The sequence below is a fragment of the Abramis brama genome, assembly GCF_963993115.1.
Source record: "Abramis brama genome assembly, chromosome: 23".
Classification (NCBI taxonomy): domain Eukaryota; kingdom Metazoa; phylum Chordata; class Actinopteri; order Cypriniformes; family Leuciscidae; genus Abramis; species Abramis brama.
The window spans coordinates 27,868,105-27,890,380 of record NC_139985.1 but is presented as its reverse complement, the minus strand read 5'-3'; the positions used below and the strand labels follow the sequence as shown (position 1 = coordinate 27,890,380).

Sequence of the window (22,276 nt, the reverse complement as noted above, 5' to 3'; positions counted from 1 at the left end):
TGAGACTGTTTTCCAAGATGGCTCCTGCATGTAAACGCGTAATGTACTGTCTTTATAAAGTATCTTCTTATTAAACTGTCTGTACACTTACAAAGTTCTCAATGCTTCGGTTTGCATGTAGGGACCCTCATTATGCTACCGTGTTAGTGTGAGGCTATTTTGAGCCTTGTTAGTGGTATTAACTAGCGATTTACTTTTACTTACTCTGTGCCCCATTATACTAGTGTTATAAGCTAATCTGTTTTTAAAGATAAAACTCTTTACATTCGATTTTCATGAAAACGCATCGCAGGGAACGATCGACTCGGTAACCATGTGTTAATTAACCCCAGGTTCATTTTTCACTGGATTTGTCCTTTAAGTAATGCCCTCTGTCTTTCTTTTTTGTCTTGTTTTTGTTTTTTATTTTGTTTACATCACTGTCTAACTGTTTTTTGTTTTGTGCGATGATATTGTTGAAGTGTTTTCTTTCACTATTTTTATATTTTTTGTTATTCTTAATAATTATTGCTGTGTTCTCATTCTGTTATTTCACATTGTAAACTGAATGTTCACATAAAGCATAAAAAAGCACTAAAAAAAAAAGAAAAAGAAAAAAAAGAGGAAGAAGAAGAAGACGCTTCTCACGCCTGTCCGGTTGGTGGCGGTAATGCTGGTTCGCTAAGCGCTAAAAAAAGAAAAGCAACTATAGGAAGAAGAAGAAGAAGAAGAAGTGTCTTCTCTTGATGAACGCGATCCGCCGGACAGTCAAGAGAGCCGTCAGTCACGTGTTAATAAATACAGAGCATCTGATGAAGAAGATGAGGATCGGGACGCATAACGGCACCTTTCACTGTGATGAAGTTCTGGCGTGTTTCTTTCTGCGACAGCTGCCAGAGTATAAGGTCAGGTGTACATTCACGATAAACACTCCATTCACTCACTGACTCTGCTGTGTGACTCCTCATCCGGAGGAGCTTGAATACAGACACTCAATACAAGATGTTTTTGAGATGCCTATGATACAGCATGCCGATAAGATTATATCGGACCCTTCACATGTGTTGTGTTCAGAGTATATGCATAACTTATGCAAGCATAGTCGCTACAAACATTAGTTTGTTCCATTGTCGACAAAACTGATTAAAAACAGCTCCAGTAAGGAGTGACACAACTGCATATTGTTGGCGGATTAGAGGTCATATAAATACAGGAGTTGCTTGCTTTTTAGGTAATTTATCTTTTTATTTTCTTTAAAAAAAAGAGGGGAAAGAGTATCAGATCATGTCTCTGTGTTTACAGGAGAGTTACTAGCAATTATGGTAGCAATTAATAAAATAAATGAAATGGGGCTAAGTAAAACTTTAATATGCTCAGATTCAAGTTCAGCCTTGATGTGCCTGGAAGCTCAAAAGTCAGATACTAGACAGGATATCGTTTTGGAAATCTTACAGATATTGTTCATGATGCAACAGACAAATAAGATAGTTCAGTTTGTATGGGTTCCGGCACATACTGGAGTGTCTGGAAATGAAGCAGCAGATAAATTAGCAAAACAGGCTATGGCAAAGGAAACTATAGATATGCTAATTAGGCAAATTAGAAATCAAATCAATAATTAAAAGGGAGATAAATAAAAATTGGCAATCGTATTGGGATAATGAGAAAAAGGGTAGACATTTACATTTAATACAACCATTGGTAGGTAGAGGAAGGAATTCAAGTGGGAGAAGGAAGGAAGACTATTATTTCTAGATTAAGACTGGGACATACAGGACTTAATTCAACAATGCAAATAATAGGAACACATCCTACAGGATTGTGTGGAATCAGAGAAACAGTGGAGCATGTACTTATTAAGTGTAATAAATATTCTGAGGAAAGAAGTAAGATAATTGAAGAATTTCAGATGAAAGGTAATCAACAATTAACATTAAAGATGATTTTAAACTCAGTTGAAGGGGGTAGGTTAATAATACAGTTTTTAAATAGAACAAATTTGATCTATAGAATATAGATAGGCTATTAGTATTTTTAGTATCAGTATCCCTCTCTGGAATATGATGGACTTTGGCTGTAGATGGAGGAGCAACATTGAAAGCACAAGCTCTGATTGTTCTGGGAGTTGTGATATATTGTCTCTGATCTATTACCTACAGTAGATGGCGGTAATGCTCTTTTTAAGAATGCGAACCGCCAATAAGCCCAAAGAAGAAGTAGTAGTTTAGGGCAGAATGTTTTATGTGGAATGAATGATGGATGATGTTGCAGCAGTTCTCTCTCATCTAAGACACATTTCTCCTACGGGAGACGATAGAGAACTGCTGCAACATCATCCATCATTCATTCCAAACAGCACACGTACATCACGGAGACGTCTATTTGATGTGCGTGTTTACATCTGGAAGACGTATTTTTTTCACGTAGTGTTTGCTCATCTGCAATACGTCTATAGGACGTTTCCTGTCAGATGTCAAATAGACGTTTAGAAGATGTCTTTAAGATGTAATGATTTAGAATGTATGTTAAACTGATGTCTATCAGATGTTAGTAAACAGCAGATGCTTACCAGATCAAGTGATCTAACAGACGTACGTGTGCTATCTCAATTGACCCTGATCATACGGTCGTCTCTCCTCATGCTCAGGATGCAGAGATCGTCCGCAGCAGAGACTCCTCTGTTCTGGCAGACTGTGATGTGGTGGTGGATGTTGGAGGAGAGTTTGATCCCAGTCGTCAGCGCTACGATCATCACCAGAGGTACATGTTTCAGTCACTGATTTTTGTTGTATTTTTTGGACATACATTGAGCTGTGCACACTATAAGAAAGGGTGTCGGGGTCCTGATCAGCCTGTCGGGGTTGTATTCGCTATAACAACCGCCTCGCTATACATTATCCCACTTATTACATGACTACCTACCAAATAAATCAATAATTTGACACAAAATATTGATTTAAAAAGGAGTTTATTGATTTAAAAACGATTGTATTGCTTCCGCTAAAGAAAATAGTCCGTTCCGTCTCTACGGTTAGAATCCTGTGTCCATAGCAACGCTCTGTTTTTCATGGCAACGGTGTGTTATACTTGGCAGCGGTCTGTTATCAAGAAATAACACACCGCATTCTGCATTCGAATTCAACCAAGCCATGTAATAAGCATTGTTATTACATGTGGGCAACAGTCATGAATATTTTATTGTTCATATATGTGTCACATGCAGTGATATTAAAGGGATAGTTCACCCAAAAATAAAAATTCTGTCCTTAAATACTCGCCCTCATGTCGTTCCAAACACGTAAGATTTTCGTTCATCTTCAGAACACAAATGAAGATCATTTTTGATGAAATCTGAGAGCTTTCTGTCCCTCTATTGACAGCTACGCATCTACCACTGACGTTTCAAAAAGTTAATAAAGAGATAAACAAAGCATGTTTGCCTGACGTGCGAGAACTAACGTTACGCAGAACGTTTGAGCTTCTGGAAGAACCATCGTCATATGGATTAGTTTTATGAAAGCTCTCAGATTTCATCAAAAATATCTTCATTTGTGTTACGAAGATGATCAAAATGTCTTACGGGTTTGGAACGACATGAGGGTGAGTGATTAAAGGATTAGTTCACTTTCAAATGAGAATTAGCCCATGATTTACTCGCCCTCAAGTCATCCTAGGTATATATGACATTCTTCTGTCAGACGAATACAATCTGAGTTATAATAAAAAACATCCTGGCTCTTCTGAGCTTTATAATGGCAGTAGATTGAAGCTCAAAACGTGCATTCATCCGTCATAAGCGAACTTCACGAGCTCTGGCGGGTTAATAAAGGCCTTCTGAAGCAAAACAATGAGTTTTTGTAAAAATATTCATATTTAAAACTTTATAAAGTAAAATAACTACAACATAAACGAACATACGGATTCCACTTAAGTGTAAAGCGTGAGTAAAGCGTGAGTAATGCGAGTAATGCGACGGCTGATATTTACACTATTCCTGACATCATACATTTCGTAAGTTGTGCATTAGGTGTGAGTAGAGACTGCGTATGGTATGGAGCTTATAATATGACAAAATGATTTGAATTTGAATTGTGTAAATTTGAATTATTTGCAAGTGTAATCTAACAAAATTGAATTTTAGGTGGTAGTTTAAATAGTTCTGAATTTGATTTTTTTTAAACGAATATTGAACATTTGAAATTTAACAAATTGAAATGTTTTTATGGCTGAATTTTATAGACATGTATTTTCAAACAGCTAGTTTTTTTGTTCTGAATTCGTATACTGCAAATATTCAGTTTAAAAAAAATACAGATTCAAGTTTTCAAGAAGAAGAAATTCAGAACTTCAAATTCAGTTTTTTAAAATTCAATCTCAAAAATTCAGATCTTACAGAAAGTAGGTCACAGGTCATCCACAGGGAAGAGTAAAGGATCTCAGATAAGTCGAACAGAGCATTTTGGCTGCACTGCAGTAGTTTTCTGCCGCAAACGCGGTGGTGGTTCAAGAGAATCCGTGTATCTTTCGTTCAGTCGTTTTTTTATTTAATATTAAGAGTAGAAGAATAGTCCGCTGCAGCAGTTGCACGGAGCTTACAAAACGCGTGTATTGCAACTATAGGCTACATTTAATTTTCTCATCAAACAACTAGACTAACGAATGGCTCGGTACAACAGAAGAGCCTAGAAAGGGCTTTTTCTCTGTGTAGACCAGCAGTTGGTCTGAATTTGCTATAACCTATAGCCTATTTTCTGGACTGTATAGGCTAAGTCACGTTTTATCATGAAACACGTTGTGATTTATTCCAAAGTGACTCAGGCATATATAATGCATTTAACGTTAAATAATCTAAATGTTGACTTTCAAAAGTAGGCGCGCCAAGAAGGCTATTCTTTGTATTTTGGTTCATTTTTGGTGATAATAAATAAAACAACATGATGCGCTGCTTTAGCGCGTCTCGGTCTCTTTAGATCTTTCTGGCGCTCACCAAAAATGAACCAAAATACAGAGAATAGCCTTCTTGGCGCGCCTACTTTTGAAAGTCAACATTTAGATTATTTAACGTTAAATGCATTATATATGCCTGAGTCACTTTGGAATAAATCACAGCGTGTTTCATGATAAAACGTGACTTAGCCTATACAGTCCAGAAAATAGGCTTTAGGTTATAGCAAATTCAGACCAACTGCTGGTCTACACAGAGAAAAAGCCCTTTCTAGGCTCTTCTGTTGTACCGAGCCATTCGTTAGTCTAGTTGTTTGATGAGAAAATTAAATGTAGCCTATAGTTGCAATACACGCGTTTTGTAAGCTCCGTGCAACTGCTGCAGCGGACTATTATTACTAGAATATTAGAAATCTAATACTCAAGCTGTTTTCTCATTTTTCTACTCTTAATATTAAATAAAAAAACGACTGAACAAAAGATACACGGATTCTCTTGAACCACCACCGCGTTTGCGGCAGAAAACTACTGCAGTGCAGCCAAAATGCTCTGTTCGACTGTGGATGACCTGTGACCTACTTTCTGTAAGATCTGAATTTTTGAACTTGAATTTTTGAGATTGAACTTTAGAAAACTGAATTTGAAGTTCCAAATTTCTTCATCTTGAAAACTTGAATCTGTATTTTTTTAAACTGAATATTTGCAGTATACGAATTCAGAACAAAAAAACTAGCTGTTTGAAAATACATGTCTATAAAATTCAGCCATAAAAACATTTCAATTTGTTAAATTTCAAATGTTCAATATTCGTTTAAAAAAAATCAAATTCAGAACTATTTAAACTACCACCTAAAATTAAATTTTGTTAGATTACACTTGCAAATAATTCAAATTTACACAATTCAAATTCAAATCATTTTGTCATATTATAAGCTCCATAGTATGGCCTTTTGGACAGAAGCTTGAATTTTACTTTGTAACGTGTTAAATATCAATATTTTTCTTACACAAACTCATTGTTTTGCTTCAAGGCCTTTATTAACCCGACAGAACTCGTGAAGTTCGCTTATGACGGATGAATCAAGTTTTTGAGCTTCAATCTGTTGGTTGCAATCCACTGCCATTATAAAGCTTGGAAGAGCCAGGACAGTTTTTGATATAACTCTGATTGTATTCGTCTGAAAGAACAATGTCATATACACCTATGATCACTGTATGGTGAGTAAATCATGGGCTAATTCTCATTTGAAAGTGAACTAATCCTTCAATGACAATTTTATTTTAGAGTGAACTTTTAAGGACGTTTTAGTGAAACGGAAAGATAATGATCTTTTGGTTCGCCTGAGAGACGCGAGTGAGGATTCGGTGAATTATTGATCAGTGAGTGTGTGAACCTGACTGTTTCTTTTCAACAGATCTTTTGCAGAAAACTTCCATAGCTTGCATCCAGAGAAGCCGTGGGTGACGAAGTTGAGCTCGGCAGGTTTGGTTTACCTTCATTTTGGCAAACGAGTTCTGTCCGCGCTGACACAGATGAAGGAGGACGACACGCGGCTGGAGGTCCTTTATGACAAGGTCAGTTTAACCTGAACGCTTTAAAGGGTTAGTTCACCCAAAGATGAAAGTTCTGTCAGTAATTTCTCTCCCTCATGTTGTTCCAACCCCGTAAGACTTTCGTTCATCTTCAGAACACAAATGAAGATATTTTTGATTAAATCTGAGAGCTGGCTCACTCCTCCATAGGCATTTCTGTTATTGAAACTTGCTGGCCCAGAAAGTTAGTAAAGACTTTGTTAAAATAGTCCAAGTGACTACAGTGGCTCAACCTTAAGTTTATCAGGTGACGAGAATACTTTTTGTGCGCAAAAACAACAAAAATAACAACGTTATTCAACTCTTGATTTTCTTCTGTGTTTCTGAGAGAGTTCACGTAGTGTAATAGCGCAGCACTTCTGGGTTGTACGTCAGAACTGAGACACACACACATCACACACATGACCAGCGTCGGCCAATAGTGAGCCTCCGTGCTGACGTACAACCCAGAAGCGCTGCGCTGTTACACTACGTGAACTCTCTCAGAAACACAGAAGAAAATCAAGAGTTGAATAAAGTCAGTATTTAGTATTCTCGCCGCTTGATAAACTTAAGGTTGAGCCACTGTAGTCACTTGGACTATTTTAAACATTGTCTTTACTAACTTTCTGGGGCGGCAAGTTTCAATAACAGAGAAGCCTATGGAGGAGTGAGCCAGCTCTCAGATTTAATCAGAAATATCTTCATTTGTGTTCTGAAGATGAACGAAAGCCTTACAGGGTTGAACAACATGAGGGAGAGTGATTACTGACAGAACTTTAATTGTTGGGTGAACTAACCCTTTAAAGCAGAACTCAGATGTTCCAGCGTCCGACACTGAAGTCTTCTGTTTCAGATGTATGAGAACTTTGTGGAGGAAGTGGACGCAGTGGATAATGGGATCTGTCAGTGTGACGGAGAGGCACGTTACTCGATCTCCACGACCCTCAGCGCTCGCGTCGGCCATCTCAACCCACACTGGAACAGCAAAGACCAGGACACCGAGGTTCACTGAGAGCACACACACGTGTTTCATGGGCGGGGGGGATCTTTTGGTACCTCACGATTCTTGAGGTCACGATTCGATTCAATATGTGCATCAGGGTTCCCATGGGTCCTTGAAATCCTTGAAAGTTTGTTAATCGGGAAAAAAAAAGTGCTTGAATTTATTTTGTGCAAGAAAAAAATTCCATATTATTCCCTCCGGTCCGCTAACGTGTTATTTCGCCAACACTTCGTGGCCTATGCACACTAGCTTGCTTGATTTACGTTAGTTACGCGCATTTACGCGTTACGTTAAGTATTTCCCGCTTACTTCTTACGCTTACCCGCTTTTTGCTCTTGTTTTGGTACTTTGTGTTGTACTTTGACGTGACGTTCACGTGCACTCGAAATTACTGTGATGGAACCTCAACGTTTTTTGCTGGACACAATAAATGTGTTCCCCATCAAGTCCTTGAATGGGAGGGTATTGGACCTGGAAAGTCCTTGAAAGGTCCTTGAATTTGAAGTTAACCGAGGTGTGGGAACCCTGGTGCACAGATTTGATTGCAGTTTACTGTTTTCTGTCACTTCTCTTAGTTGACAGTGATTGACAGTTTAATAGAGATAGAAGGGGAAAAAATCCTGCTGAATTAAATGTGAACCTTGGAATTTTAGTTTTTCTTCCCATTTTAGTCAAACCAACATTATAAAACAAATGCACTTTAAGCTGACTACAATCATTACACACAGTCTTCTGTATTAAAGCAAGGCAGAACATTTTTATTTTTGATATTAAAAAAAGGGAGAATGAATGCACAGATATAGTTACACATCCGATTTTCACAATTCAGTCCATTACAATAGTTTAGGTCAGGGCTCTGAAGTTCTAGTGAATATCATACATTTTTATAATCATATTAACAATATCACTTTTACATCACAGGAGGGTTTCCATAAAGCCCTGGCTCTTGTAGGAGCCGAATTCCAGGACCGTTTGGATTACTACACGAACGCCTGGCTCCCGGCGAGAGAGGTCGTGCAACAAGCGGTTCAGACGAGATATCTGGTAATTCACATCTGAGCGTTTTCAAGCTGGATTCACTGATGCACGACTGTACTCGAGTGTCTGTCTCGCCTGCTCTGCCAGAGCACTGCATGATCAAACTGAGATCATTTCATTGTTGCTTCAGCACAAGCACAGGTCAGGTGTGTGTGTGTCATGAGAGAATGATTTCACACTATCTGGGGCCGGTTTCACAAAGATAGACTTTGACTATGGCTTAGATATAGTAGATAGTCAGACTTCAGATAGACATCTAAATCAGACCGTTGCACAAAGCTCTTAAGACTATGACTATCTTAAGTAGGACTACACTGCAATGCATTCTGGGTAAAATAAGACACTTTTCAAAACAAAAAACATGGCGGATGTGCATGAGCATAAGCGCATTCAACCGCCCAGTGCAGTTTACCCCAGCGGAAAATATGTGTTTGTTGGAGGAGTATAACAGTTACAAGGACATTTTACTTGGGAAATTTAGCGGAGAATGTAGTAACAATAAGAAATGTTTAAATTATGAGCCATTTTCCATTTTCTTTTGGCTGTTTGTAATGTAACTGATTGTTACTGCTGGTTGCCAAGGTAACAGAGAGTCTTAAACCTAGGTTAGTCTGGGGGTAAGGTGTCTAATTTTTATGGTCTAAATTAAGTCAGTCTTTATTTTTGTGAAACAGTCTAACTTGCATTAGACTAGTCTATGAGAAAATTTTAGACTTGTCTAACACTATAGACCGGTCTAAAATAGCTTTGTGAAACCGGTCCCAGATGTACAAATAAAAAAAAAATCATGATATATAGACTTCAGGGACAAAAATAATTTTTAGTAAAGAGTTTGTGTGAGTAGAGTGACCTGAAAAAAATGGCATCTTCGCTGTGACCGCAGCAGTTATTCATTGCTTAGTACTTTACTTTGTTAGTAATTGAAAGTAAAGCAATACTCATGACACACAGCTGACAGTGTTCCTCATGTTGCTCCTGTTATCGAGAGTAGCCTACATTCACCTGTTGTCTTTGTGAGCACCTGTAAGAGTTGTGATTGTGATGTTTGATTTGAGCAAAAGGGACGTTTGCAAGATTTTTTGAAAATATGCTTTATTTTTGTCTTAACAACTAAAAAAAACTGATCAGGGGTGTGTTTCCCGTACAACGACGAAACTCGCCGCTTCACTACCGTAGTGAGATGCATCATTGAAGAAATCCACTAGCTAATCACGACTTCAGTTTCCTGAAACTGTATTGTCGCAAATTGGTCATTCAACCGCGTTGGTTAATGATGTCACGTATGTGGTAGAGTGATAACTACTGTTAATGAATCTGTTTGATATCAAATTAATGCTAGATGTTTTGCTATAAATTACGGACATGGAGTCTGACGACTATTTCTCATTTTTCTCAGTTATTTTGCTTTATTTCCAGATTCAATCATAGACTCGTTCTTACATAGTCGAGCACGTTCACACATGCGCACTCTTCAAAAACGGTGCTTTAAATCTCTTGACAAACTAAAAGACGCAAATTACATTTGTATGTATTCTAAATAAAAGATACAGATTGCACTAAATGTCAGCTTGCTTATTTTGCTCAAGATCAGGATTTATTGAGTCCACATGTCATGTAAACAGGAAACTCTGCTTCTAACCACAGGTCGAGAGCTGTCGCTCCAAACACACAACTCTGCGATGCTGTTTGCGAATGTTCGTTGGAACAATGGTTTCGGGAAACACCGACTCGTTGAACTGCTGATAACGAAGCTTTCGGAAAACGCACCTCAGCTCAACAGTCCTTTATAATGTGTTCAAATAAATAAACTACCCAACAGACTCAGTTTATGACACAAACCCAGAATGAGAAAGTAATGGTCATGGTGGGGTTGTTCCCGCAGGTGGATCCGAGCGGGGAGATCGTGTTGCTGGCTCAGGGCGGCTGTCCCTGGAAAGAGCATCTGTTTTCCCTGGAGAAGGAGATGGAGGTGAAAGTGCCCATTAAGTTTGTGCTGTACACGGATCAGAACGAACACTGGAGAGTCCAGTGTGTCCCGGCCGGACTGAACACCTTTCAGAACAGGTGTGGCTTTTCCTGCCGTCTTCATTCCCAGACTCCGCTTCTGTTGCCTTGTTTTTCAAGAGTGACGTAAGACTGAATAATGTGTAATAACTGAAGGCTTCACGGCTGCCTTATTGCGTTCACTGTTACTGGTTATAAATGAGTTAATCTGGATTTGCATTGATTGTAGAGATGCACCGATATGAACATTTTGGGCGATAACCGATAATTCTTTATATTTGAAAGCCGATAACCGATAAATTGGCCAATAAATCTAAATCCAAATTTTTATATAATTTTATTACAAAAACAAGTGTCATCATTAAAAGCCATGACCCAAACACACAATTATAATGTTCTCATTATAATTTTATGTAGCTGATATGACAGACTTAACTGTTGCACTTTACATTTAGTCATTTAGCACAGCGGTCCCCAACCTTTTTTGCGCCACAGACCGGTTTAATATCAGACAATATTTTCACAGACCGGCCTTTAAGGTGTGGAGGATAAATACAACAAAATAAAATGATACGACCGGCATAAAAACTGGGGTATTTTTGAAATATAATAATAAACGTGAATCCAATGTGTAGGCCTACTTTATTACTATAACTTTATTAGCAGCGTCCTCGTAACATCGCGTCTAAAGACAACTGAGAAAGCCTGAACACAAACAAAAGGCCCCCCCCCCCCAAAAAAATCTCCATGTTTTCGGTGCTGATGCGGTGCTGATGCGTTCATGTAACATGTAAGGGTGGCGCTGCCAATAAAGCACCTAAAAGCTGTCACAAAGAACCGGCAAAATGAATGATTATGAATATGTACAATATAGCAGGAGACATTTTAATTGTTTACTAATAAGTGTTTTCTGTGTTAGTGTCGGCTGCAAAGATGAAGTTGATGATGCTGACTCGTGATCTTCGCAGTGGTGAACGCGCCAGAGAGAAATGCACATTTCATACGAATTATATAAGCAGAGAACAGTCTGTTTTCTTTCATTTTAAATTGTTCTGTTTAAAAGTACACATTTCAAGCTTTATATAGATGTCTCAGGTCTGTGAGTTTCGGTTCATTTATGAGACAAGCTCCAGTTCACGCGCCGGCGCCTCCGTGTCGTGATTAAATATTTTCTAATATATTAACTTCTTATTTATTAAATCCAGGCAATTGGTTTATGAAACATTGATTAAAATTAAGATACAATTAATACAAAATGAAATTAAATTTAAAGACAGGCTTTGTGCTTTCTGTTTGAGGTCTCTGTGCAAGTTTTAAAGCAGTCTTTTAGTGGCGCTTTCAGAGCGCTCACGTCCGTAACGGAGAACTGTCCCGTCTGTAACATTTTTTTTGTGTGTGTGTGAAATAAATGTCTAAATAAATGCGACTTATAGACTTAGAGAAGACTATATAGTTCTTCATGACGCATTTTTTGACTGATGCGACTTGTACTCCGGAGCGACTTATAGTCCGGAAAATACGTTAAGTTATTTATTATTTCTGTGCGGCCCGGTACCAAATGTCCCACGGACCGGTAGAGGACCCCTGATTTAGCAGCCGCCTTTGTCCAAACTGACTTACAAATGAGGACTAAAGCAAGCAAGTCATCGTGAATAGGCAAAAACAACGCAAGAAGTGCTCAAAATACAAAGGTCAGGCATTGCTCAGAGTAGCATAAGCCAGACGAGATGGGTTTTCAGTTGACTGTTGAATGTTGTCAGGGATTCTGCATCCCGGATGAGGGTGGGGAGAGCATCACCAGCATGGAACCGTGAATGAGAAGGTTCTGGAAAGTGATTGTGTGGCTCTCTGTGATGGAACCACGAGCCATCGCTCGTTGACCGATCGTAGGGTTCTGGCAGGGATGTAGACTCGTAGGAGTGAGTGAAAGTAGGAGGGAGCTAAGCCTGTGGTAAATCAGTTTCAATGCCTTGAACTTGATCCGAGCAGCGAGTGGTAGCCAGAGCAGAGAGATGAACAGAGGAGTGACGTGGGCCCTCTTGGGCTCGTTGAAGACGAGACGAGCTGCAGCGTTCTGGATCATTTGTAGAGGTTTAGTTGCACATGGTGGAAGTCCAGCCAGAAGAGCATTGCAGTGGTCAAGCCTAGAAATGACCAGGGCATTTTATTACTACTTATTATTTTCTTTTCTTTTTTTTAAAAGTGATTCCAATCATATTTCAAGCAATTCAAACAGTGCGCATCTGAAGTGTCTCAGTTGAAGGAAATAATCCGTTATATATATCAGCTTTAAAATATCTGCCAAATTTCTTATACATTTTTTTCCATTTTTCGATAACATTTCAAAGGAACATATATCGGCAGATACCGATCTTATCCGATATATCGTGCATCACTAATCGATTGTAAATTTGTTGGTTCTCTAGGTTGAGTATTTTGGAGGAATGGCGAGGTGTCCGAGACGAAGCACTGTCCGATCTCAGTGGGATTCCTGGCTGCATCTTCGTCCATGCCAGTGGTTTCATTGGAGGGAACAAGACGAAGGAGGGCGCTCTGGAAATGGCCAAAAGAACGCTTCAAACGGCACCCAAACCTTTACCCAACAAGTGACACCTGTCATTCACTGTCACATCACAGCTCTCGTGAAAACCAATAAATGCAAAATCTTATTAGCGTGTATTTATTTTCTTGTTTGTATTCACTATGAAAAATGATCATGGATTATTCACAATATATATTATTTCTGCATCCTGTTGGACGGAATGAATTTCAGCAGCCTAGACTTATACAGTGATCTGCGTAACAGAGTTTATACAGATAATGAAAATACTGACCTTGTTCTTGGCCTAATAAATTAACAGTTAACAGTCATACAGAAGTTGCAAAGGGATATTTGTTTTTTTCAGTGACCCTACAAATTACATTAAACCATCAAAATATGAGGAAAATGTTTTTTTTTTAAATATAAGGGAAGAACGAAACACTAAACTTGGTTAAGGTATTTATCTGGCGAAATGATTTGGCAAATAACAGTTACAGGTTTTAATTTACAATGCAAAAAAATGCATAGTAAAACAAAAAGCTCACAGGAAAAAGCACACATTGACTACAGCATAATCAGTAATTAATATTTGACTGGTTCTCTGGTTTTTGCATGTGTTCATAATTTCTTTGTATAACAGCCTGGCCCAAACAAGACATTTGACTCTTAGCACAACTATGCAAAATTATTGCAAAATCTTTGATGCATAACTGAATAAAGGGTAAAGATTTCCCTAGGCTGGACATAACTTTGGGCCAATATTGTAATAATCATCTTTACTCCTTGCTGTGCTTAAACTGAAACCTCTAAGAATGATTTATGTGTTACTAAAGTACTCTTAAACTTTAAACATAGCGTTTGTACTGGGTTGAACCAGACTACTCACTGTTTTTACTGTGTCCTGGATTTGTTTTTTGGCAAAAGTGTACTTTTTCTGTCACTGCTTTTCCTGAAGACTCCTGGGGCCTCGTTTATAAAACGTGTGCACACACAGAATTGAACGTTCAGGGCCTTTTAAACGACATAGAATCGTTTTTTTTTTTTTTTCGTTTTCACGGATCAGTGTGAAGTGAACGGGGTTCGTTTTGACAATGTTGTCTTCTGTACGTGAAAAACGTTTTTAGTACAACGATGTCATGAAAAAATACCCCATATTTTACTGTTTAGTGTGCATACACTAAAATCGGTACTGCTAGTGCATAATCCACTTTTTCTTCAACCTTGTGGCAGCTGAGAGTCCGAGAGCAGGTATTTGGAAATCTAAACAAATCTTGCCGCTCGCTATTCTCAGGTAAAGCCTCTGGCCTTCACTGGTGATGTTCTGACATTAGGAGGCATTTACAAGCATAGATATCATATATAAAGGCTAGATGTCTCGTGCGCGCTGTTGACCAATGGAGGTCGACGTCCGCACGTGGCGGCCATCTTGCCACAGTGTGCTCGCTCACTTGTTTAATGGTGCATGTACTTTTAAATAACCATAACTTGCTCAATTTTCTACCGATTTTCAAACGGTTTGTTTTGTTATAAACGTCAGAGATGTAGTTATGGCACTGCATACATACACTGCATACATATGAATAATTATAACATACATGTTTAAGCATTCGGAATTATAGCCACGTTAATAACGTTTGTAAGAAACCAAACCGTTTGTAAATCCGTCAAGATTTCAGCGAGATAAGAGGATTTGTGTGCGTGCTGATCACTCACCTTAATTCACAGCTTCACTGTGACAAGATGGCCGAACGGTGATGCCGGAAGTGACTGCGCCATAAGACATCTAGCGTTTATATATGATATCTATGCTTGTAAATGCATGTAAATGTAGATGTTTACAAGGCGGAGATCTGAAACATGCATTCAACTGCGCCTGCGCACATTCTAGATAATTTGCAATTTACAGAATTCTATGGAAGCTTGTTTATTTATTTATTTGTTATTCAGTGGCGGAAACAAGCAGACATTTCTCTTCTGGAAGACGGGTGGAAAACGTTCGTTCTCTGAATCACGTATTGGAGAAATGATCGATCAAATGTAGGACGGTTTCTTCAACATTTTATAAATGAGGCCCTGGAGGGCCATTTGATGTTTGGATGGAAGTTTTGGTTTCCTTTAGCACTGCCCGAGTGCCATGTTCATTTGTCCCGGGTACGATGAAGGTAATCTCATTGCGTTTATTCTTTATGATGGGCACGATGTGACACACTCACACACACGTCTCTTCTGTAATGTCACTTTCAGCTGCTCTTCAAAGAAATTCCAGAAGGTGTCAGGATTTCTCTTCTCCGACTCTATCAATAAGTCCAGCAAGTCTTCATGTGTCCAATTCCTCTATGCTCTTCTGGATTGTTTTCCCGAATGTCACTGAGGTTAAACGATTAAAAATAAATGAACAAATAAATATGACCATTATAGCCTTTCCCAGCAGTTAATCTCTGGTAAATGTGACACCATGTTTATTAATTGTGGCCTAGGCTACTCACATTTGATATTATTATTTGCTTGTAAGTCTCCCGTATCACACTGGACAAACAGCAGCAGTCACAAGCTCTTTTCTGACCCCACACAGAAATACACATTGTTTTCATCCTTAACTCTTTCCCTACCACTGACTACATTTTCCAGCAATCCATGTTTTCACTTTTATACGGTAGGCACTACTTCTTCTGAAAGAGTACAGAATCTCCTGATCAAAACACATGGGAAGAAAAAGCAGAAACAAGCGACAGAAGCATTGCTTACGCACATGTAATCTGTAAAATTGCCTTAATGAATGAACCCATGAAGAGGACCTTACCCACAGTCAAGTGTTGATAAGAAAATGAATGCATGAAACTACAATAAAACAGTTTTTTGTTGTAGTTTAAAAGCAGAGGCTTTGTTCTTTCTTTTGATAAGTTGCATATTCAGATATTCAAACAACAAAATATTCTGGGGGCCATGACATTTTTATATAAATAATCAAAACTGCTGGTGGTGTCTGGCACCCGAGAGCCGCATAAATGACATTACTTTTCACTCTAATATCCTCACTGAAACACAAAGCCATGCCATAAGAAAAACCATAGAAGATATACCATCATTATTCTATTTATTTCATAGAAATGATTTCTATCTGTTATTGCTAAGGTAAAAAGTCATAGAAAAACAGCACACATGTACAAGTTGAAATTTACTTTACATAAATACACTAACCAGACTGACAGATCCTACTCTGTGTGCTATTGCACACTGTATTATTTGTACATATTATCTGAAATATGAATGACCGTCATAAGGAACTATTTAACTTAAGCTGTGATGCTATATTTTTTCTTTATTTTCAAAAAAATAAAAAAACAAACAGGCAAAATAGATCAACCCACCAATGTAACCCATACTATATAACCGAACAAAGATGTACTATCCTTTTATTTGAGCAAAAACAGCAACTTAAAGCAACACAACGCACATACTGTAAGCAAGATGGGTTGATGCGCTTGAGTAGCTCTTACCCTTTATCTAAGAGTGCATCTAAAACCAAAGGAAGAAAAAAAAGTTGTACATTTCTAACATTTGCATTCATTAAAACCATAACACAAGAAAATAAAAGCAATATTAAGACAGCTATTAGCTTTTCCACCATCACATACTGTATATAGGTTCTCAAAGGACAGGAGACCGGTTGAAGGTCAATTTATCAAATGTGCTTGGGGCCGATCGATAAAGCGATTTTATAAAGAGTAGGATGGAGGAGGTAAAAGTAAAAACTAATGATCTTTGCAACGGAAGTGAATAAATCAAAAACTAACTTTAGCTGGACAATAACTTTATTCTAGAGCTGCTGTAAAGCCAAAACAATCTCTGTTACTGTAATGTCCTATTATCACCGTAAAGCAGCTCTGAAACAGTCTATATTGTAAAAAGCGCTCTATAAATGAAGGTGACTTGACTTGACTTTGGATTCTAGCTTTATGCTGACTTTACAAAATAGTAAGGCATTACTTTCTCTGTAATTGTTCTGTCTAGCGTGAGGTAGCTTAAAAATAAAAATTCAAAACTTGGCTTCAGACCACTTATGTGAAAGGTCTCCTTTAGAAGTACATGTAATACTGAGGTGAGAAGACTGTAGAAAGAAAACCTAACTTCAGCGTGCGCGCACATACACAAACAAACAAATGTCTATTATATATCTGGTCGTTGGAAAAAAATGCAGGGTGTTTAATAAGATTAGCACCATTGATTATGTTTTAATGCACAGCAATTTACATACACTGTGGCGACAAGAAAGACGAACACTTGCATGTGGTTCTCAAAGTTCAGGGTGTTGTAAAATCATAGAATAATCGTAGATGAAAATGCTAACATTCTACACTGATGTACAACGCTTGATCCAAATGCACGGGAGGGGAGGGGTGGGGTGGGGGGGGGGGGGGAGGTGTAGCACCTTAACAATAAATAAATAAAACCAAGACACACTTCTACTTCTGTCTTTTTCGCTGGCATACTCCCTTATGTACCGTTCGGCTGGATTGTGAGATTTTCCCGGAGGGCTGAGGGTTGGGATGGGAGATTGTCTGCCGGTCAGTCACAGATGAACTGCTAGTGCCTATCAGTGCATATCCTATTAAAAAAAATCTTTCGGAAGCACTTTTTCTTCTAGTCATAAAAAGATGTCCCACTTAAAAAATGTCTAGTTCTTTAGTTCCTCTCTTTCTTTGTTCCTCGCTCTCGAGTGTGTGTTGTCTCTCTCATTCGTTCTGCATCCAGGTTTCGTCTTTACAAGAAACAGACGGCGCCCACGTCCACTCCAAACTCCTGATTTGCTCCTCCAATATCCATAGGTGCAATGTCCACAATGGGTAGGCGTGAAGTCTTCTGTGATTTGTACTCGATGACCGTCTTGCTCCATTGTCCTGTGTGTTTCTGTAGGGACAAAAGACCTCAACGGTAAAGGGACTGTTTTCATTCCAAAGCAAAAACGCATTCTGTGTGAATGGCCTCTAGGAAAACGCAAGATAAACCTTCTCACATTTTAGTTGCCAGTTAATACATCAGATCTCTGTTTGAGAATGTGTATCTCTTCTTGTACAATGACCCTGTTCACACCTGGTGTTAAGATGTGTTTTGGATGATTGGATCACAAGTGGACTGTAAACGGGGTCTGAAAAGTTTAGAGCTTGTCCACTTTTGACCACTTCCAGAGGTCATCGAAAATGCATTCGACCGAATTGCTTTCGTAGTGTAAACGCTCATGTGGTCGAATGTGTTCAAACAGCCACAATAGAGAGATGGTCCTCACTGCAGAACACGAAGTCCAGGGGGAGGAGTTGGATCCAGATCCAACTCCTCCCACCTTACATATACCTAAACCTACCCATCTCCACCCCCTGATCCCTAAACCCACCCCTAAACCTACCAATCTCCACCCCTTAGATGTGGATCCAACCCCACCCCCTGGACCTTGTGGACTGCATTGAGGTGCTACTGACAATAGACGCTACTCTCCGCCTACTGACCTAATCTGGAACATTATGGGAAGCGCACAAGCCAGACGGGATTTAAACTTTGTCGGCTGAAGACGCAAGTGAAGACGAAAAACGTACCAAGCACAATGTTCTCTCAACTTTCCGAATTTCTAACACACACTCAGCGTGATCTTGCAGCTGTCAGAGCAGAAACTAAAGCTGATGCTCTCGGTACGTTTTTCCGTCGTCTCCGGTCACGTTTATATGTAAATTGCACAAGCTTATTTTGCCCATTAGATCGAAAGATCGGAAACACTCACATTTACCCGCCCATAGACCCTCCCCTCGAAGAAATCAGGACAGAAGTGGTCAATCGTGGACTAATTAAAACACCAGGTGTATACGGGAATGTGTCTCCCTCGTCTATTTGTGATCTGATCGACCAAAACTCATCTTAATACCAGCTGTAAACAAAGCCAATGTCACTTAATAATAGTCAGTAATTACATTGATTCAAGTCATTTAAAGGCCGTGACACACCAAGCTGACGTCAAAGAACTAGTGGTGATAAAAACTGACTGTGTTGTGGCCTCGCGTCACCTGCGTCTCAGTTAAAAAGCTATGCTTGAACACACCAAAAGGATTAAAGGCAACTGTCAACTAATGTGCGTTTTACGACTCTGTGTAATGAAATAACTGTCTATATCAGCAGGTATTAATAGTCCAAATTCTGCATTCAAAAAGGGAAACCTAAACTAGAACTGCGTATATATAAACCTGATCGCTTTCTTCATTCCAGGCGGCTCATGTTGTTATGAAAATACTCGAGCATTGAAAGATAAGCTCAGGTAAGATGACGTTAAACTAGAACAGCTTTCTGTACCGTCTTGACTGCTTTGTTCGCTTTCATCACTTTCGCTCTTATAGTCGTGCATTGACTTGTTTGCAATGCTGAACAGCCAATCAGATTTCCCTAAACGCCAACAGATGCTGATTCAACATCCTTAATCGGCCAAAATATCCCCCGACGGGCTCTGACAAGTGCCGACAGTGCAGAACACGTGCAAAAACTGGGATGACTGACACTTAACAACGGCCCAACCATGGTGTGTCAGCGCATTAAAGGATTAGTTCACTTTCAAAAAAATGTTGCTGATAATTTACTCACTCTGATGTCATCCAAGATATCCATGTCTTTCTTTCTTCAGTCGGAAAGAAATTAAGGTTTTTGAGGAAAACATTCCAGGATTTTTCTACACAGAATGGACTTCAATGGCAACCAACTATACCAATGTTCACAGAAGGTTCAAATGTCTCAATGCAGCTTCAAAGTCTCGACATGATTCCAGTCGAGAAATAAGGGTCTTATCTAGCGAAACGATCGGTCATTTTCTAAAAAAACAAAACAATTATGTACTTTTTAACCACAAATGCTCGTCTTGTACCATCTCTGAGATGCGCCACGTATTACGTCATCACATTGGAAAGGTCACGAAAAAAAATAAAAAAATAAATAAATTAAAACAAAGATGTCGGGTGATTTTGAAGTTGGAGGAGAAAATGAGGTGGAATTTTTCGCCCTTCCCTACCTTTCTGAACCGGAGTACACAGACAAATGACTTAGATAGATGACGTGAGGCGTGACGTTTCCAACGTGATGACGCAAAGCGTGGCGCGTCTCAGAGATGGTACACAACGAGCATTTGTGGTTAAAAGTATGATCGTTTCGCGAGATAAGACTCTTATTTCTCGACTGGGATCGTGTCGAGACTTTGAAGCTGCATTGAGACGGACATTTGAACCTTCTCTGAACATTGGTATAGTTGGTTGCCATTGAAGTCCATTCTGTGTAGAAAAACCCCGGAATGTTTTCCTCAAAAACCTTAATTTCTTTCCGACTAATGAAAGAAAGACATGGATATCTTGGATTACATTGAGTAAATTATCAGCAAAAAATGTTTTGAAAGTGAACTAATCCTTTAAGCGTCAAGTAAACCAATATTTCCTGAGTTTGTGAATCACACTGCAATGAAAGCACAACCAGTGAGGACAACAACACTGAGGCCCTGTTTACACCCGGTATTAAGATGTGTTTTGGTTAATCCCATCACAAGTGGACGACGATAGATACAGGGTAAACGGGATCTAAAATGATTTGAGCTTGTCCACTTTTGACCACTTCCAGAGGTAGTCAAAAACGCATTCGAGCGGATTTCTTTCGTAATGTAAACGCTCATGTGGTCGAATGTGTTCGAACAGCCACAAAAGACTACCTACTCATTTACTTGTGATCCAATCGACCAAAACGCAACTTAATACCAGGTGTAAACAGGGCCTGAGGTGCATTATCTACTTACTCCCTTTGTATAATTTTGCACATCAACTTTTACAGGTTACATTCAATTCCAGTATTTTCTTTAAATTCTTGATTCCCAAGCCTATTCAAAAGAGGTCAAAAGCGATTCCTCACCTTGCAACCATCCTCAAGAACACTGTATGTGAAGCGACTGTTGCCCTCCGCTCGGATTTCCACATCATTGGATCCCTGGAGCAGAAGAGCTTTCTTCAGGTTTCCAGTGGCCTCGTCCATATAGGCAATGCTGTTCTTGCAGTGGTATGTGAGGTTCTGCGAGGCCTCTGTGGACAGCAGTCTCAGGAACGTCATCTGAATACTTGCTGTATTAGGAGCCAGATTGTCGTCTCCATAGCCAAACTGTGGCAGTGAAAAAGAAAAGAGAGTTCATTAGCCAGAGATGATCTAAATCCTAAAGGATTGTTCTGAAAACGGTCCTCAAGAAACTCACATGGAATCCACCATTCATGGCTTCTCCAAACCAAACGTGTTTGCGTTCAGAACCCTTGGTAGTCCACCAGTTCTTGCGTGGGATGTTAGTGGGTTTTGGATAGACGCAAGTCTCGCCGGTCTCCATGTTGCAGAACACCTTGATAGCATCAACGGTGCAGCCCTGGTTAGGATCAATCCAGTATTCCCCTAAAGAGAGAGTAAACTTTCTTAACACCACACATTTTACCCATACTTTACTAGGCCTCCCACATGAACTCCACTGTTAGGCCGCATTTACACTGCAGGTCTTGATGCCCAATTGACTATATCCAATTTTTTTGATGACCCACTTACATCTTTTAAAAGTGTATCTGATATCTTTTATAATAATGATATCTATCATTTACACTACACTTGGCGAAACAAACAAAAAATAACATTATGATATCAAGAAATCAATTTCAATAGTACATGAGTTTAATTTATAGACATGGAATTCATAGAAACATTTTTAATGCAATAGTTATATCCTTATCAAAATCATTATAGTACAAATTCTTCAAGACAGTGATTATGTTCACAGATCCGCTATAAAACGGTCACGTGGTAGAGCTTTTGTTAAGCATGTCAGAGGTTCTGGGTTCGAATCTGCCCTCGTTTAGGTTATTTTTCTTCATTAAAACCAAATGTTTTCATCAGAGATTGTATATCAAGAGCAGGGACATGTTTGTGTGCATTTTATTTTGTGATTTCACTGGAACGAATAGAGAGTCTCCTCAACAGGACTGAAGCATGAGCCGTCGAGCACTCAGGATGATTTCAAACTCGACACATTTCAGCCCCAGATCGCCTCTGATTTAACACAAACCAATGAAATTAATACTCTGCTAGACAACTAGAGATGTTTAATTTGTTATAGATATATCTGTTCTGCGAAATGTTTCAAAAATCACTTT

General features: G+C 39.0%; 2 protein-coding genes across 2 annotated transcripts in view; one reads left to right on the top strand and one right to left on the bottom strand.

The window, feature by feature from the left end:
* Positions 1 to 678: 678 nt before the first annotated feature.
* Positions 679 to 13,212, top strand: myg1 (myg1 exonuclease). Its single transcript, XM_084101217.1, has 7 exons — positions 679 to 884; positions 2,627 to 2,739; positions 6,339 to 6,498; positions 7,352 to 7,501; positions 8,423 to 8,545; positions 10,422 to 10,603; positions 12,970 to 13,212. The coding sequence occupies exons 1-7, from the start codon at positions 726 to 728 to the stop codon at positions 13,151 to 13,153; spliced, it is 1,071 nt and encodes a 356-aa protein (XP_083957343.1). The 5' UTR covers positions 679 to 725; the 3' UTR covers positions 13,154 to 13,212.
* Positions 13,213 to 16,162: 2,950 nt separating this feature from the next.
* The window catches only part of col2a1b (collagen, type II, alpha 1b), a 64,095-nt gene continuing 57,981 nt past the window's right edge, over positions 16,163 to 22,276 (bottom strand). The window contains exons 52-54 of the mRNA XM_084101216.1: positions 21,340 to 21,527; positions 21,006 to 21,248; positions 16,163 to 17,993 (exon numbers count right to left, since the gene is read on the bottom strand). Of these exons, the coding sequence (XP_083957342.1) occupies positions 17,847 to 17,993; positions 21,006 to 21,248; positions 21,340 to 21,527 (578 nt within the window). The 3' untranslated portion in view covers positions 16,163 to 17,846. The remainder of the gene's footprint in view (positions 17,994 to 21,005; positions 21,249 to 21,339; positions 21,528 to 22,276) is intronic.

Excerpts from the sequence above, each read along its gene's own strand:
- myg1 (XM_084101217.1), top strand. The coding sequence starts at position 726 with ATGAACGCGATCCGCCGGACAGTCAAGAGAGCCGTCAGTCACGTGTTA. Across the intron at positions 2,740-6,338 it reads CGCTACGATCATCACCAGAG|ATCTTTTGCAGAAAACTTCC; the intron begins GTACATGTTTCA and ends TCTTTTCAACAG. Across the intron at positions 10,604-12,969 it reads CTGAACACCTTTCAGAACAG|GTTGAGTATTTTGGAGGAAT; the intron begins GTGTGGCTTTTC and ends TTGGTTCTCTAG.